This window comes from Rhineura floridana, chromosome 10 (assembly GCF_030035675.1).
Source record: "Rhineura floridana isolate rRhiFlo1 chromosome 10, rRhiFlo1.hap2, whole genome shotgun sequence".
In the NCBI taxonomy this organism is placed as follows: domain Eukaryota; kingdom Metazoa; phylum Chordata; class Lepidosauria; order Squamata; family Rhineuridae; genus Rhineura; species Rhineura floridana.
The window spans coordinates 74,213,300-74,229,416 of record NC_084489.1 but is presented as its reverse complement, the minus strand read 5'-3'; the positions used below and the strand labels follow the sequence as shown (position 1 = coordinate 74,229,416).

At 40.9% G+C, this 16,117-nt stretch overlaps 1 protein-coding gene across 11 annotated transcripts in view; it reads left to right on the top strand.

Moving 5' to 3' along the window:
• ZMYND11 (zinc finger MYND-type containing 11) overlaps positions 1–15,908 on the top strand; it is a 139,847-nt gene extending 123,939 nt beyond the window's left edge. For 8 of the 11 annotated variants that reach the window (XM_061585778.1, XM_061585780.1, XM_061585774.1 and 5 more), the window contains 10 exons: positions 1,051–1,143; positions 1,832–1,919; positions 3,712–3,767; positions 4,575–4,652; positions 6,089–6,207; positions 6,994–7,201; positions 9,253–9,321; positions 10,572–10,844; positions 12,242–12,427; positions 14,469–15,908. In XM_061585778.1, coding sequence (XP_061441762.1) covers positions 1,051–1,143; positions 1,832–1,919; positions 3,712–3,767; positions 4,575–4,652; positions 6,089–6,207; positions 6,994–7,201; positions 9,253–9,321; positions 10,572–10,844; positions 12,242–12,427; positions 14,469–14,591 — 1,293 coding nt within the window. In that variant the 3' untranslated portion in view covers positions 14,592–15,908. The remainder of the gene's footprint in view (positions 1–1,050; positions 1,144–1,831; positions 1,920–3,711; positions 3,768–4,574; positions 4,653–6,088; positions 6,208–6,993; positions 7,202–9,252; positions 9,322–10,571; positions 10,845–12,241; positions 12,428–14,468) is intronic. The other 3 variants (XM_061585782.1, XM_061585779.1, XM_061585777.1) reach the window with 1 other exon arrangement.
• The last annotated feature ends 209 nt before the right edge of the window (positions 15,909–16,117 follow it).

Below are 16,117 nucleotides of genomic sequence, written 5' to 3'. Positions count from 1 at the left end.
CCCAGGTGGTCTCTTCCTTTCAGAGACTCCCTGGTGGGGCCCTTGCAGAATCTAGATACCTCCTTTCATTACAGGACCCCTCTCTGTAATATATACAGTTTTCCTCTGTCCTATAGCATCCCCCACCCTTCTCCTTTTTCCTGGCTCACCACTGGGGATAGCAACTCCAGACTGACTCTTTGTTCCCTACCCTCTTTCTGGCCTTCCTCCTCAGTCAGCCTGATCTCAGTCGCTGCACCCTCCTCACACAATGTTTTTCATTTCATTTTTTGCAGAACTCCTTTCTGATCTAACAAAAGCTGACATAAAATTTCGCACAGATTTGTAATTTGGTAGAATTTCAGGATCTGGGCTTGGCTTTCTGACATTCAGATATTTTCAAATTTTGCTTTGGAAATCAATTGTGAGCTCAGATTCCACTTCGAAATTCCACTTTGAGGAATAATTAAAAGTGACAGCTAAACTTTTAGGTCTTGATTAATTTTAAAGCAATAATATTAAATCAACTTGCCAAAATCAGTTATGATATAACTTTAGCTTTTCATATGCTGCCTTGTATAACTAACTACTGGAAAGATAGTATATGTTATTTTAAAAGTACAAATTTTACTACAGTCCCTAAATATTAGCACCTGTATTTGGGAGTGTTGAGGAAAAATGGATTAGGATAATATAAATTTAAATTTTTGCATGCAAGTTAGCAGAATTTACTTGAAAATTGTGCTCAAATTTGTCTGAAGCTTATAAATCTGTTGGGGGAAAGAATCACTGTTTAAAAATCCTAGGTGAAGAGAAACATGCTGTGGGTTTGCCCCTTAATTACACTATGCATGTTTTAACAAGAATAGCTTTTGTAAGATGCCCCTAACTTAATGCAATGGAATTGTTGAATGAGAAAGAATAGAAAACTTTTCACTTACTGACCTTACACATTTACTAGTCAGTCATACATGCTTTTGGCCCTTCACCTGAAGATGTTTGAATTGTTTCAATACTTTACCATTATGATACCAATTTCTGAACTGACATACGTAACATGATGTTTTTTAGGCTATCGATCTAAACAAGAAAGGCAAGGACAACAAACACCCAATGTATCGTAGGCTGGTGCACACAGCCGTTGATGTTCCAACTATACAAGAGGTATGTTCCCTTATAGTGATAGAAATTGTTGGGTTTTGCCTTTTCAAAAGAAGATTAATAGCAGTGTGATAGGGATAGATATATGTACATGTGGATGTTTGCAGCTGTCAAACCACCTCTTACACTCAACCACATGGAGGTTGAGATGCTCCATGCTAGGAATCCCTGAGCCTAGAAGAAGTTCTCATAAGTTTATTAGGCAGGGTGCCAGTAGTGGTCAGTAGGGCATGTGGCAATGCTTACCTGACCTCCCATCACTGGTGTTGCTGCAGCTTAGCTTAGGGGTGAAGAGGCAGCGAAGTGCAGACAAACCAGCAAGTGTGCCAGATTGGCTCTGTTTGTGCATTTGCACCACATCAACCTCACTGCCACCTCTCTTCACCTTTCCTGGTAAGCTGCAGTGACACTGGTGATGGGAGGTCAGGTAAGCATCACCCTGCCGACTACTACTGCACAGGCCTGTTCTGAATGTTGTACTGTGGGCCCTTTAATCAGAGATTATAAGGACTGAAGCTGGGACTTCAAGAAAACAAAGCCTATTCCCTGTGATTATGTTATATACAGTTCCACATTCTTGACTCCCATGACAAAAATTACAATACAGAAGCAACTGGACCCATATTTGCCTACATTAGATTGACTGGCAGTTCTAATGCATACTTTTATGACTCTATTTCAATCTGTTTAGAAAGTAAATGAAGGAAAATACAGGAGCTATGAAGAGTTCAAAGCAGATGCTCAGCTGCTTCTACACAACACAGTGATTTTTTATGGAGGTAAGACTAGAGTGAATGTGTATAATAGGGCCTTACATAACCTAACCTTACATAACCAACGTCTTACGTTGTAAAGGTCATTGAGGGTAGGCTGGATTTCAGAGTATAGAGTCGAGCTGAAATCCTCCATACAGTTTTATTTTCATTTCTGTCAACTTTTCAGGCATCTCTTCAAAAACATTCATTAATTTTCATTGGGGCTGAGGAATTTCCAAGCAAATTTGAAGAAAACATACTGAAAGAAGCTGCCTGGGATTTGAGGAGCTGGGCGGTCCCTGAGCTAGTTAGTTTGTGAAGACATGACTCACCAATGCTCCCCTACATCAGCCCTAAGAGAACTGGATAGTCCTGAGCTAGTCCAAAATGACCCAGATCCCCAGGCCAACTGAGCTAGAGTTCAGTTACACCCCCGACCCCTCTTTATATATCTTGCACAAGCCAACGTGGCTGTGGCTGTGGCTGTGGGTGGTGGATGGAATGGAGTGGACAGGGTTTCTGGCTGCACAGCTATTTCAGCTGAGGTTGCCAAACCCTTTCCGGCATGTATCCTTTAGTATTTGCATCGGTGCTTCACAGTTCCAAGGCTGGAAAACTCAAAACAGCCTCAAAAAGACTGATCCCCCCCCCGAAAGATTGCCTGCTTTTGGAATAAGAAGTTCTAACGTCAAAAAACCAATAGCAGATGTGAAAAATCAAAGTAACGAATTAAATTCTCAATCTTCATTACAGATCTAAATATGTTACTTTACTCTTAGTGTTGCCTCTTCTATGTTGGTGTACCTCTCAGCAGTGCATGTATAGGAAGGGTTAATTGTGAGAAGCACTATCAAAAGAAAACAACTATCCGTTAACTCCTCCACAGATCATCCTGTTCAGTCCAAATTATAGCACATCACAAACTGAGAGAGCAGGTGTGCTATAGGCAGGTGTTTGCAGACTTAATAGCTCTAGATGACTCTAGTAAGCCAAACTGCATAGTGTGTGTGGGGCACAGAAACACCCTTTCCTTACTGTACTTGTATACTACTGTGAGCTGCATTATACTCTGTGTGGCAAATGCATTTGCTGTCGCTACACCTTGTGTTCCCCAAAGGAAAAAGACAAAGTCCAGAGGGTCTAAGGACTCTGTAATATGCACCTAGACTTCCTAATGTGTTGCGTTTTTATTGTGCATTTAGGAAAAGGTAAAGGTAAAGGTGTCCCCGCACTTATAGTGCAAGTCGTTTCCGACTCTTAGGGTGACGTCTTGCAACGTTTACTAGGTAGACCGTATATATGGGGTGGGATTGCCAGTTCCTTCCCCGGCCTTTCTTTACCCCCCAGCATATGCCGGGTACTCATTTTTCCGACCACGGATGGATGGAAGGCTGAGTGGACCTCGACCCCTTTTACCAGAGATTCGACTTCCTCCTTCTGTTGGAATCGAACTCCGGCCGTGAGCAGAGCTTCGGCTGCATTGCCGCCACTCACCACTCTGCGCCACAGAGGGTCATGTGCATTTAGGAACTTGCCCTTTATCATACAGATATTTGCTGTGGGTGACGGGCATATAGACATGGCACAGCCAATTAGTGCAAGAAGTGATGAGGGATCAGAACAAAAATCAGTAAATAGCCATTGTAAAAGTATCCAACTCTACCTTGAATCCCATGATTATTTTTTTGGTCCTTCAAGTTAAGAAGAGATTTATTATTAGTTGTAGCAGTAGCAGCAGCAGCAGCAGTAGCAGTAGTAGCAGTACCAGTATTGGAAGAGTGTAAAAATACTTAGTTGTGTGTGTTTTAATTTGCAGCAGACAGTGAGCAAGCTGATATAGCCAGAATGCTTTATAAAGATACCTGCCATGAAGTAAGTAATATCCAGCAAGTTATTACTAGCTGGCAATTCCATCAGGATAATTGTATATCAGTTTCCATATGCTCAATGGTTTCATTTGTCTTGTATGTTGTCCTGGAAATAACTAAATCTTATGCAACAGTTGATGCATCATTGATAGCCCCAACTGAGATGCTCTTTTGGGTTTTGTAAATATTTTTTAAAAATACGTTATGTCTGAGCAAGCTGATTGGCTATTCTAACTTCCTGTATAACTGTGGACTCATATAGCTTGGTTTTAGAAATCATGCAAGCAAAAAATATATTCAATTTGTGAGAGATAGCTGATTAGTTAATAAAGGAAGATGAAATTAGAAGTGAAATTGGAGCTTCTGATTCATGTGTTTGGGCCCAACTAGATTACAGATGTTAGTCATCGATTTCAATATTGAAGCCACATTTTAGCTTAAATTAAAAAAAGAGACATCTGAGTAGAGATAGTAACTGACAGCTGTCATATTTGCGCTTTCATCGTCAAATTATTCTAAATGTCAGGATTTTTTTTATGTTTGCTACTTATTCTCATATATATGTCATGGTTTGTTTATATAATTAAAGGAACGTTCAGGTCTCCTCAGGTAGCCTGACATCATTTTATACTTAGCATAAAGAAAAGAGTTCTAAGTTCAATCTTTTGCTTAGTTTGTACAACCAGTATGATTTGGCAAAAGCAGAGGCCATGTAAACGCCTAATCGAATATGTTATTTTAGGGTTGATGGGAATAATGTGTTTCAGCATCATAGAGAATATAGAGGCTGACAGCTTGTTTCTTTTTTTAGCTGGATGAACTTCAGCTTTGCAAGAACTGTTTTTATTTATCAAATGCGCGTCCTGACAATTGGTTCTGCTATCCTTGTGTAAGTTTACTTCTTCACATTGCTTTTCACATAACTCACAATTAATATGTGGAATTCACTGCCATAAGATACTGTGTGAAAATGTTTTTTTAAAAAAATTAAAAGAATTCATAGGGAGTGGAATCATTGAATGGTTTTTGGAAGGGGGCTATAAGGCCATTGAGTCCAACCCCCTGCTTAATGCAATAATCCAACTTAAAGCATACCTGACAGGTGGCTGTCCAGCTGGCTATTGAATGCCTCCAATGTTGGAGAGCCCACCACCTCCTTAGGTGATTAGTTTCATTGTCATATCGTTCTAACAGGAAGTTTTTCCTGATGTTCAGTTGAAATCTGGCTACCTATAACATGAGCCCATTATTCCATGTCCTGCATTCTGGAATGATCAAGAAGAGATCATGGCCCTCCTCTGTGTGACAACCTTTCAAGTACTTGAAGAGTGCTATTATATCTCCCCTCAGTCTTCACTTCTCAGGGCTTAATATGCCCAGTTCTCTCAATCTGTCCTCATAGGGCTTTGTTTCCAGTCCCCTAATCATCCTTATTGCCCTTCTCTGAACCTGTTCTAGTTTGTCTGTTTCCTTCTTAAAGTGTGGTGTCCAGAACTAGACGCAGTACCCAAGATGAGGCCTAACCAGTGCTGAATGGAGGGGAACTAGTACTTCACACGATTTGGAAACTATACTTCTGTTAATGCAGCCTAAAATATCAGGTGCCTTTTTTGCAGCCATATCACACTATTGGGTCATATTCAGCATTTGATCAATGATTCCAAGATCCTCCTTGCATGCAGCATTGCTGAGCCAACTCAGCAGTATTGGTGCAACTCTGGTGCATCTGCACAGGCTCATAAACGCTCATGGAGCATTTCCCATGTACAAGAGAACAGGATGCTCACATGTGTGGATCTCCACTTGTAGGTCAGCCTCCATTGGTATCAAAGAACAAGATACTTAATGTGCAAACAAATTAAACTGAAGTATTTAAATTTAAGGTAGCAATCTAATCCTCAGATTTGTTGTGCCAGCGCATAAGTGATGTGGTATAATTATTTAGTATTGGGGTGTAAGGCTCAGTAATGTAATGATTCTTAATGGTTTCTGTATGTAAGATATAGTTTGATGCTGTCCTGGGTAAGTGTCATTTTAATTATGTGATTGGGTGTAATTAGAGATGTGAAGGCCCAGAAAAAAACCAGAAAGATTGAGGGGAAATGGGGCATTTTCCCCCCAGGCCTTCTCACCTCTAAGTGTAATACTTTCAACTTTTGGCCCTGCAGATATTGCCAGACTACAACTTCCATCAGCCCCAGCAATCCTGGGCTAAGCCAGGAGTTATAGTTCATCAACATCTGGGGGGCCTAAGATTCTCCACACCTGCTTTAAACCCTAATGCCAACCACTATTATGTAACTAACATGTTTCTTTTATCTCCAGATACCCAATCATGAGCTAGTTTGGGCTAAAATGAAAGGTTTTGGATTCTGGCCTGCCAAAGTCATGCAGAAAGAGGACAATCAGGTTGACGTTCGCTTTTTTGGTCATCACCACCAAAGGTATTTTCATATTTGCAGCTTCTGAAGAGCACACAATCATTTTTTAAAGTTCCAGCTAGGAGAAAAAAAATCACAAACCACATGGACCATGTCTTATTTTTCCCAACTCACATGATTTTGGAAAATATATGAGAGACTTCTAAGTGACTCACATGAGATTTCACTTTCAGAATTGCAACAGGGATACTCTGTGATGCATTTTAGATAAAAGAATGAGACAAATTTTGCCTAACTCATTTCTTCATATATCACTTCAAATAAAAGAATGGTACTTATACTTGGAAAGCATCTTAGGCCCATGCAAATTTAGATGAGGTCAGAACTGTGTACAAATAAAGATAATGTTATCTAAGGAGTTGTATCACAAAAATCCATATTACAATAATAGGTGTGTCCCGTCCTGTCCCCCCATTGCAAAGCACACCCGTAGAGGGAAAACATATTTGGCAACACTTTATGATAGAGATTAGAAATCTTTCATTTTTATTTTTTTATTATTTTTTTTAAAGGAAGCTTCAAATGGAAATCTATGGCCCTATTCAGATGTCACCATGATTTGTTAGATCAGGAATTACCATGTGCCTGTGTGCTCCCTATTCCCCCTACTTATCCAACTGAATACAAGATTTCTTGATTTCTTAAATCATAGTTTGTTGTGGTGTCCAAGCTGGGAAACTGACTTGAGCACTCCCTACAAACCGCGTGTGTAGATATAGATAGACAGACAGAAAGACAGATTTTGCACTTGAGATTTCTTAAATGTGTCTTTTAATTTACATTATGCAGGGCCTGGATCCCTTCAGAAAACATTCAAGACATCACAGTAAATATACATCGGCTGCATGTAAAACGCAGTATGGGCTGGAAAAAAGCATGCGATGAGCTAGAACTACACCAGCGTTTCCTTCGAGATGGCAGATTCTGGAAATCAAAGAATGAGGATAAAGGAGAGGAGGAAGCAGAATCCAGCATCTCTTCCACAAGCAATGAGCAGGTGAGTAGAGATTCATACACTAAGTTTGACTGTTGCTTTATTCTGCTTTCTCGTTATATATGTTCACGTTTTGAGTAAATAAGACAAATTCTGCTCCAGTTTCTATTCCACGGAAACTCCACACTTTGTAAGGAAGGAATAAAAAAGTAAAGGTGTCCCCGCACTTATAGTGCGAGTCGTTTCCGACTCTTAGGGTGACGTCTGGCGACGTTTACTAGGCAGACCGTATATATGGGGTGGGATTGCCAGTTCCTTCCCCAGCCTTTCTTTACCCCCCAGCATATTTTACCGGAGATTCGACTTCCTCCTTCCGTTGGAATCGAACTCCGGCCGTGAGCAGAGCTTCGGCTGCGTTACCGCCGCTTACCACTCTGCGCCACGGAGGATCCTTAAGGAAGGAATAGGTTGTGGTATTATATAAAGTTAGCATACATTTTGCTTAATGCTTATGAGATCCTGATTCTTCAAGGATTTGGACTGTTTGAGCAAGGAATGAGAAGACAGAGGTTCACATGATTTCAGGTTTTTCTCTGCATATATCAGAACTAAAACAAGAAGGAAAGCGTCCATAGCTCAGTAGTAGAAAGTCCTGAATTCAGGCCCTGGCATCTCCAGGCAGGACTGGGAATGTCTCCTGTTGAAACTCTGGATAGCCACTGCCAGTCAGCGTAGACAGTATTGAGCTAGTTGAACCAATGGTTTGACTCAGTATAAGGCAGCTTCCCATGTACCTAACTTGCTCTTTTTCAGACTGGAAGTGGATATTATCTGGTTGCCAATTTTTGCATGAGACCACATTTTTTGGTTACGTGTCAGTCCTTCAAATATGTGGAATTTATAGTCCTGTTAATAATGTGTAAAACATGGATTGATGGAATATTGGGGGGATCCATTCCCCTTTGTTTTGTATCTATGATTCAGTTTGAGCAACGTAGCAAAACTTATTTTTTCCACTTACTCATGAACTAAAGGTAATGTGGGCTCATTGAGAAACTTAAATGTGAACCTGGTGCTTATATGGGACAGTCACAGCCATTTCATTTATTGTACCCATACTATTTAATGCTGCTGGAATCATGGAACTAGTAGCAACTGCCTCTGTGCCAACAGCAGGGTTTCGTTTTTAATTTCCCTGCAAGCTATGTACCCAGAGTCCAGGGAGGAAATGAGCACTAGTCATATCAGTTCGTGCCAGTTCATGCAAAACAAAGGAGAATAGCTGAGTGTGTTTCGCATCTGTATTGTGATTCTGATCAAGAATCTCTTATTTCCAAATATGCCATAATGTGGATTCTAGCCCTTCAGTAGAAGTTCTGGGACTGGAACAATGGTTCGTACATTGTTTTAAAGCTAAATAATAGTAAATGAAAGCAAGCATACAGAGCAGGGTTTTTTTCAAAGCCCTTATCCTAATTATTTAGTTTGTTTCTCACTGGATTCAGATGCCAAGATAATTTATGGAGGAGTTTGGGATTTTAGTTTGTTTGAATTGGCTCTAGGTTTTTGCACCCTTTGTGTCTTGGATGGATGAAAGTTGACTGTAATCTGTTGTTAGCATCTACTCTTCTCTGAATCTGCCTGATTTATCCTAGTTTTATTATATAACCAAGCTTGAATGTGTCTTCATTTCTGCGCTCTTAGAAGAAAGTTCCAAGTTGCCTTGAAGGTGGGCTTTCCCAGGTGCTCTAAAACTCTGTGGACATAAGATAGCTTAATAACTGCAGCAATGTCACCCTGAGATCTAGTTTCATCTTTGGGGGCTCAAACACACTTGCTTGGGTAGTACTGTGGTGTTCTTGGGGCTTTTCAAGGTCTTGACATTGTATTTAGTTTGCTTTACACAATTCAGTATGCAGAAGTAAATTAATTAGTATTAATAAGCCATTTATTTTATAGGTTGCATGTGTGTATATATAGAGAGAGAGAGAGAGAGAGAGAGAGTCAACAATTTTTTTGCAAAAATATATAAAAAATTGCTGCTTAGCAATTCTGAAGTAGTGTTTTATGGCATTTGAATTAATACTATATTATTTTTTCAACAATATCTCCAGCTAAAGGTTACTCAGGAACCAAGGGCAAAGAAAGGAAGACGTAATCAAAGCGTGGAACCCAAAAAGGAAGTAAGGAACAGCAAATTTGGTACATGCACCTATGGATAAGGCAGAAAAATATATAGAAGAGGCATCCTTTCATTCTTATCATTCACAAATTCAGCATACACTTCATTGTTATTGACCGTGTGAAGTCTCAGAAAAATGATTGCTATTTCTGAAAGAATGCATTTGATTCTGTTGGTGTTAATATCAGAGCAGTTTTACAGGATTACTTTTCCAAATTGCTGCTTTAAACCATCTTACATATTTGACCATGTTCCTCAATATGGGTCTTTTTAGTGCATTTCTGTGTGAATAAAGGATGCAGACCTTTCATTAAGGATTTCATTAAGGATTAGTTGCTAAAAGGAACACACATTTGATTTGTCACTTAGAGACTAGAAAGCACAACATTCCGTACTGTAATATCCTGTGGCCTGGTGCAGATGAAACATTGCCAATCTGTTAAACATAGGTAGGAGATGGAGAGCACACAATGGACTCTTTCTTGCCTTCTCCAGTATGAATTCCTCCTTGTTTGCCTTAACTGTGGTTTAACCATCTGTACCAACTCTAATTATGCTTAACCAGGGTTCCAATCTTAAGCAGAGTTTGGACAGGGAGAAAAAGTGTGTGCATAAGCCTGCTTCCTGTCTTCTGACCATTGTTAAGAGATCAGCAGTGATATATCTGCTCCAGGCCCATGTACAGCTACCATTTTCTACAGCCAACGTCAGAGATACCTAGTTTTCAGTTCTGTAAGATTACAGTGCTTATTATTAGTGTGTAGTAATATTTTTTCTTTCATTCATTCATTCATTCAAAGAATTTTTATCTCATTCTTCACCCAAACAAGGCTCAGAGTGTTTTACTAATGTCAGTAATAAGCCAGTTCTTGCCCTTGGGCTTACAATCTAAAAGACACAAGAGGAAAAGAGATTGGAAGGGAGGAGGAGGGAAAAAAGCAAATTCAAGATCTTTCTTAGCAACAGAATTCTTGTAATGAGCAGTCGGAATTGAAAGATTTCAAGGAGAAGCTGGCAAGTTAATTCATTTCTATGCCAGATGTGTTTTCTTCCCCTCCTCATTAGGTGGCTGGACAGCACTGGCACGCTCACCTGTGTTAATGCTGTATAACATTGCCCCTTTGTCTTCGGGTATGTTTAGATCTAATTTGTACATTGCTTCAATGTATTGCTGTCTTTTTATATCTGAAACCCAGATTGTGGTCACCTTCATTAACCATTAAGAGGAGTCATTTTGTTGGTTTTCCTCAGGAGCCAGAGCCTGAAACTGAAGCAGTTAGTTCAAGCCAGGAAATTCCCACAATGCCTCAACCCATTGAAAAAGTCTCAGTGTCAACCCAGACCAAGAAGTTAAGTGCCTCTTCTCCAAAAATGCTGCATCGGAGCACCCAGACCAATAACGACGGAGTGTGTCAAAATATGTGCCATGACAAATACACCAAAATCTTCAGCGACTTCAAAGAAAGAATCAAGGCTGATCATAAGAGGGAGACTGAGAGGGTTGTGCGAGAAGCTCTTGAGAAGGTAATTCTGACCGCAAGGAAGGCGTTAATTCCAATTGTACACCATTACCGAATTTTACACCATCATCTATCAATTCCCCTGCCCTTTAGAATGTGGTTATTATTTCCCATAAGGGTGATAACCCCTTGCCAATCATTTTTGAGGACAACACTCCTAAATCAGGGGCTGTTAGAGAGGAAAAGAAGCCCCCAGCTTTGAGCCCTACGGAACAGGGCCTTATTGAAAAGGGAAGCAGTACAGGATCACCTGCAGAAGCACATTCTGGTATAGAATGTGATTTGGTTTAAATCTTGCTTCAGTCATGTAATTTGCTCACTAGGTGGCTTTAGGCCAGGTGTGGGGAAGCTTTGGCCCTCCACCTGTTGCTGAACTAGAACTCCCATCAACCCCAGTAAGCATGGCCAATGGCCAGAGATGATGGAAGGTTGTAGCTCAGCAACATCTGGCGTGCCAAAGGTTCCCCACACCTGCGTTAGTCAAACCTCAGCACCCCCACCCCCAAAGAGAAATAATGCCTTACCTGTTGTAAGGCTTGCTTATATAATGTAAATTTCTTTGAATATTTAGCTATATAAATTATTATTATTACGCTACTCTTCAAAGAATGCTAACAGATAAGTAAGTAAGCTATTTGGCGGCTGTGTTAAGCCTGCAGTAGAATAAATAAAGTTAGACAAACAGACACACATGCACACCAAGAACTAGCCAGGAATTTTAAAAAGTGGAAGAGGATTTCAGGAAGAGAACAATCTTTGCTGAGGATGTTTGACCTGATTAATTCTAACCTTCAAAGCAGTATGCTGTTTAAAAAAAAAACCATGTGCAAGATATTACAAGGAATGGTATAACTGCCTTTTCAATCAGCAAAGATTTAAGTTTTTTTAATGAGGTTGTTCCTCTGCCTGCTTGTATCAGGGGTGTTGCAAGATGATATGGCCTGACACAGAACTAAAGTAATGTGGCACACAGTGGCAGTACCAACCCTGAGGCACTGCAGGTGCTGAAACCACCGCTGTATATCTGCCTGATTCCCAGGGTACATAGATCAGTTGTGCAACCGATCTGTACATTTTGCCCTAGCACAGGCACATCCTGGGAAAATCTCACATAGTTTTTGTTGGGACTCATCCCTACAAGCCACATGGCAGCTTTGGGGCCAGTGCCGCCGCTCTTGCCTTCTCCTGCACATGACAACCTAGAGGAGCCCTAAGGTGAGTTTCCATCTAGATGCACACAGGCGCACCATGAATCAGCAGAGGTGACCAGGGTCAATTCCACATTGGAAAGGAACTCACAATGTGAAATGTTACTTCTGTTGTAGGTCAGGTGACTGCGGGGGGGAGGGGAGGGTGGAAATCACTGCGCATTTGCTCATTCACCTGCTTCTTTTATCCCAGCTGCGTACGGATATGGAGGAGGAAAAAAGGCAGGCTGTGAACAAAGCTGTTGCAAATATGCAGACTGAGTGTGACAGGAAGACGAAGCAGGTGAAGGAGAAGTGCAAAGAGGAATTTTTAGAAGAAGTTAAGAAGCTAGCCAGCCAGCACAAGCAACTGATTTCCCAGACCAAGAAGAAGCAGTGGGTGAGCAGCACTGGCTTGAAGGCACTAACGCTTGGCATGTGGTGACATCAGGACTGTCGGGCATCCAGCGGCATGTTTTGTGATCAAGAGTCTCATTTCCACAGAGGCACAGGGATCATGGAAAGCTTTTTGCTCTTCTCCATGATGTCTGCTGCCCCTGCAACCTTAGCCTCGGAGTCATCATGCGCTTTCCCCTTTTCCCTTGATGTTTTCTCCCAATTGCTTTGCAGCACAGCCGTGTTGCAAATCTGCCTCACTCCCTTCCTTGCACTTCTCACTTGCTGTAGTTGAACCAGGTTGTTCCCCATTATTAAACATGGTTGTCCTCTGTGCAGTGATCATAAAGACACAGCATAACGAGGTGCTTTGCGACACACATACAGTAGTGCAAGCCAGCCCACGAGTGGAGCAGTAGCATCAGCATAACAGCAGCAACCCGCCGTTGCTTATCTGTCTTGTCAGACCTCAGCAGGGATCTGGAGAGGGACAGAGGCATAGTCCAAACAGGCAGGGCTGAGGACAGAGGAAGTAGATCAGGGTCCAAAGATCCAGAGGCCAGGACGTGCTTCGAACATGCAAGGTGGAGGCTGCAGGAAGCAGATCAGGGCTGGCAGGGTGACAGGAAGCCCTCACTCTCATTCAGCTGACGTGAAGAATGGCTTTCAGCTTAGCAGCTGTAGGTGGCCTTGCCCCATCACATGAATGGGTTACATGCGTGCATCTTCCATACCTAAGAGGGAAAGGGTCTTGTAGTGCCCTGTCACAACCCTCAAACCTAATCCCAGTCCCCCAAACCTAGCCCTGCTACCCCTTTTGCCATTCATAAGAACAGAAGAGCTTTGGTGGAGCCAACCAAAGCCCATCCTTCTGTTCTCAGAGCCGCTAACCAGGTCCCTACAGAAAGTCCATTAACAGGACCTGAGCACAATAGCACTCTCCCAGTTCATTCAGACACTTGGTTGCATTGTCACTGGTGCCACCTTTCCAGGAGTTTAAAATGCAAGGTACACTTTAAACCAGGGATGGGAACCTCTGGCCCTCCAGTTTTTGCTGGACTGCAAACTCCATCATCCCTGACCATGGGTCATGCTGGGAGTTGGAGTCCAACAACATCTGGAGGGCCACAGGTCCCCCACCCTTGTATTAAACAGCAGTGATACCCTCTTTTGCATAGGTCTGCAGCCGAGGCCTTGCTTCTGCCTCCCTCTCTGTGTGGTTGAGTAGGCAGGGCAGGACTTTCTCAGTAGTGGGGGCCCAGACCCTGAACTCTGTTCCATGGGAGGCTCTTTTGTCCTCTTCCATGCCTGTTTTCAGATGCCTGATTAAGACCCTGCTTTTGCGGTGCACGCTTCACCTGGATGGCCATTGATATGTCCCCGCTGTTTACTGTCCTTTGTTTCTTTGTTGCTGGGGATGCTTTGTTTTGGCGCTCTTCAGATGTTTTTATTCTTTTGTTGGCTTTACTGTCTTTTAAAATGTTTAGCTTGATGTATTTTATCACTTGTGAGATACTTTATAGATAGAAAGATGGGATAAAAGTATTCTAATTAAAAATAATATGGGGAAGATGAATGGGGTGAATTGTGAAATGGTGGAACCTCAGGGCACCTATTGATGCCCATTAAGCCCTACTGTGTGGGTCTCCCTCAACCTATGAACGGCCAAAGGTCATACCCAGCGTCACCCTAGTCATGCTTATTTGTCATTTCATGGTTTGCATATGTGAATGACTCAGATCAGACCCTGCCCACAGATTTTTAATCCCATTTCAAATGGAATTATCTTCTTGGAGGTGTCAGTCACTGATTTAGCTGCAAGTCATCAAGCATTACAAGTCAGCCTTAAAGCTATATGTAAACCCAGTGCCACCAGATGGAACTTGTGAGATTGTTTCAAACTTGCAACATTTTTCCAGAAACTGATACCATCTGAGGTGTTTGGAGGTAGGCATTCGGTCAACAGGAGGTAGCTGTAAGATGATGAGGACAGGTTGTGCATCTAATTAAGAGTTCCATGTTGTTTTCTCCCTTTCTCATTCCAGTGCTACAACTGTGAAGAGGAGGCCATGTATCACTGCTGCTGGAACACTTCCTATTGCTCCATCAAGTGTCAGCAGGAACACTGGCATGCTGAGCACAAACGCACCTGCCGCAGGAAAAGATGAAAGCTTCCTTCCTCTGCGAAGGAGTCTCCCCAATTTAGTGCTATCCTCTGACGCAGCAGGTTTTTGGTTTTGTTTTGTTTTTTAAAGGTTTGTTTCCAAGGGGGTCAGAATTATTTATTAGAATTCATTCCCCCTCCCTTTGTTTTTGCACCAGCCTTTAAAACACTTTTTTCGTAAAGAACTTTTTGCACAGTTAAATTTTAATGCTCCTCTCAAATCATCTCCTCCCCCCCCTTTTTTTTCTGGGGTCAGTAAGGCAGTTTGAATCCCAGCTTGGAGCACATTACTTTTTTGTAATTTTTAACCTAGGAAATTTGTTGGGTTTTCAGCAAATTAAAAAAAAAAAAGAAAGGAAAGTTTTTAGGTTTCATAGAGACAGAGAAATATAAATGACCGGAACATTTTAAAGAGATTTGAATGTAAGACATTTAAACTGTTTAGAAAAGAAGATGATGAAAGCATACTACCTTGATGTAGCATATACCTGTTAATCATACAAGCTGGTTTTGTTCAGCTTAATTTACCGTTTAAAGGCATTATCTGTTGGTTTGTGCCAGTGGGTATACGACTGAATTTTGGGAACAGGGTTGACACAGCAGGTGCTAGTCCTGCATATTTTTGCTTAAAACTTTTTTCCCAGTTGTGTTTGTTTCACTATTATTATTTTTTCAATATATAGCTTTTATAACAAAAATATTAGCTTTGATCTTATTGCTTGAAAATCACAGGGGACTGGGATAGCTTTTTGCTGAGCTGGATCTTAGGAAAAAATAATATTTAAATTTTAAATTTGAATTTTTGCACATTTCATCCTTCTAACATAAATGCTTGTAAAAAGAAAGCCAAAAAGAAAGGAAAAATGCCCAACTTTACAGTTAGTCACATGTGGAGCTCTAAGGATGAAGCATAAGAAGAAAACTGGCTTAATAATTTGTCCCCTTACAACCCCCCTCCCCACAGTTCCCCACCATATGGAATGTTATTTGAGTGCCCATTAACTAACATTACTTACTCAACAATACATTAATTAAGGTTGGGGGATGGGGGAAGCACTTAAGTTTCACAGAAGCAGTTATGTCTATAATAATTGGTTATTGCCATCTCTATACTTAGAATGAAGAATAATGCATGTTACTTTTCCTGTATTAAAAATGCTGTGATTTGTAAAAAGTCTGTATTTTGCGGAATGTCTGGATTAAGAAGCGTTACCAATAGGAATGGATTGATAGTTGAAAACTGATTTTCCCTCCCTCCTTCCTTCCTTTTTGTTTATTACATTTGTATATATATATATATATATATATATATATATATATATATATATATATATATATATATATATACACATATACAAATTGCATCCCTGTTCAGAGGCAATTTTTAATAATAGGTGTAAAGTTTATTTAACCGACTTTTTCTTTTAAAGTTTCACCATTTTAGGGTTCTTTTTAGAAGGTGGTCTTAAACTCAGCTAATGCCCATTAATCTTCCGGCATTTTTTTCACAATAGAAAAATAATTTGTAAA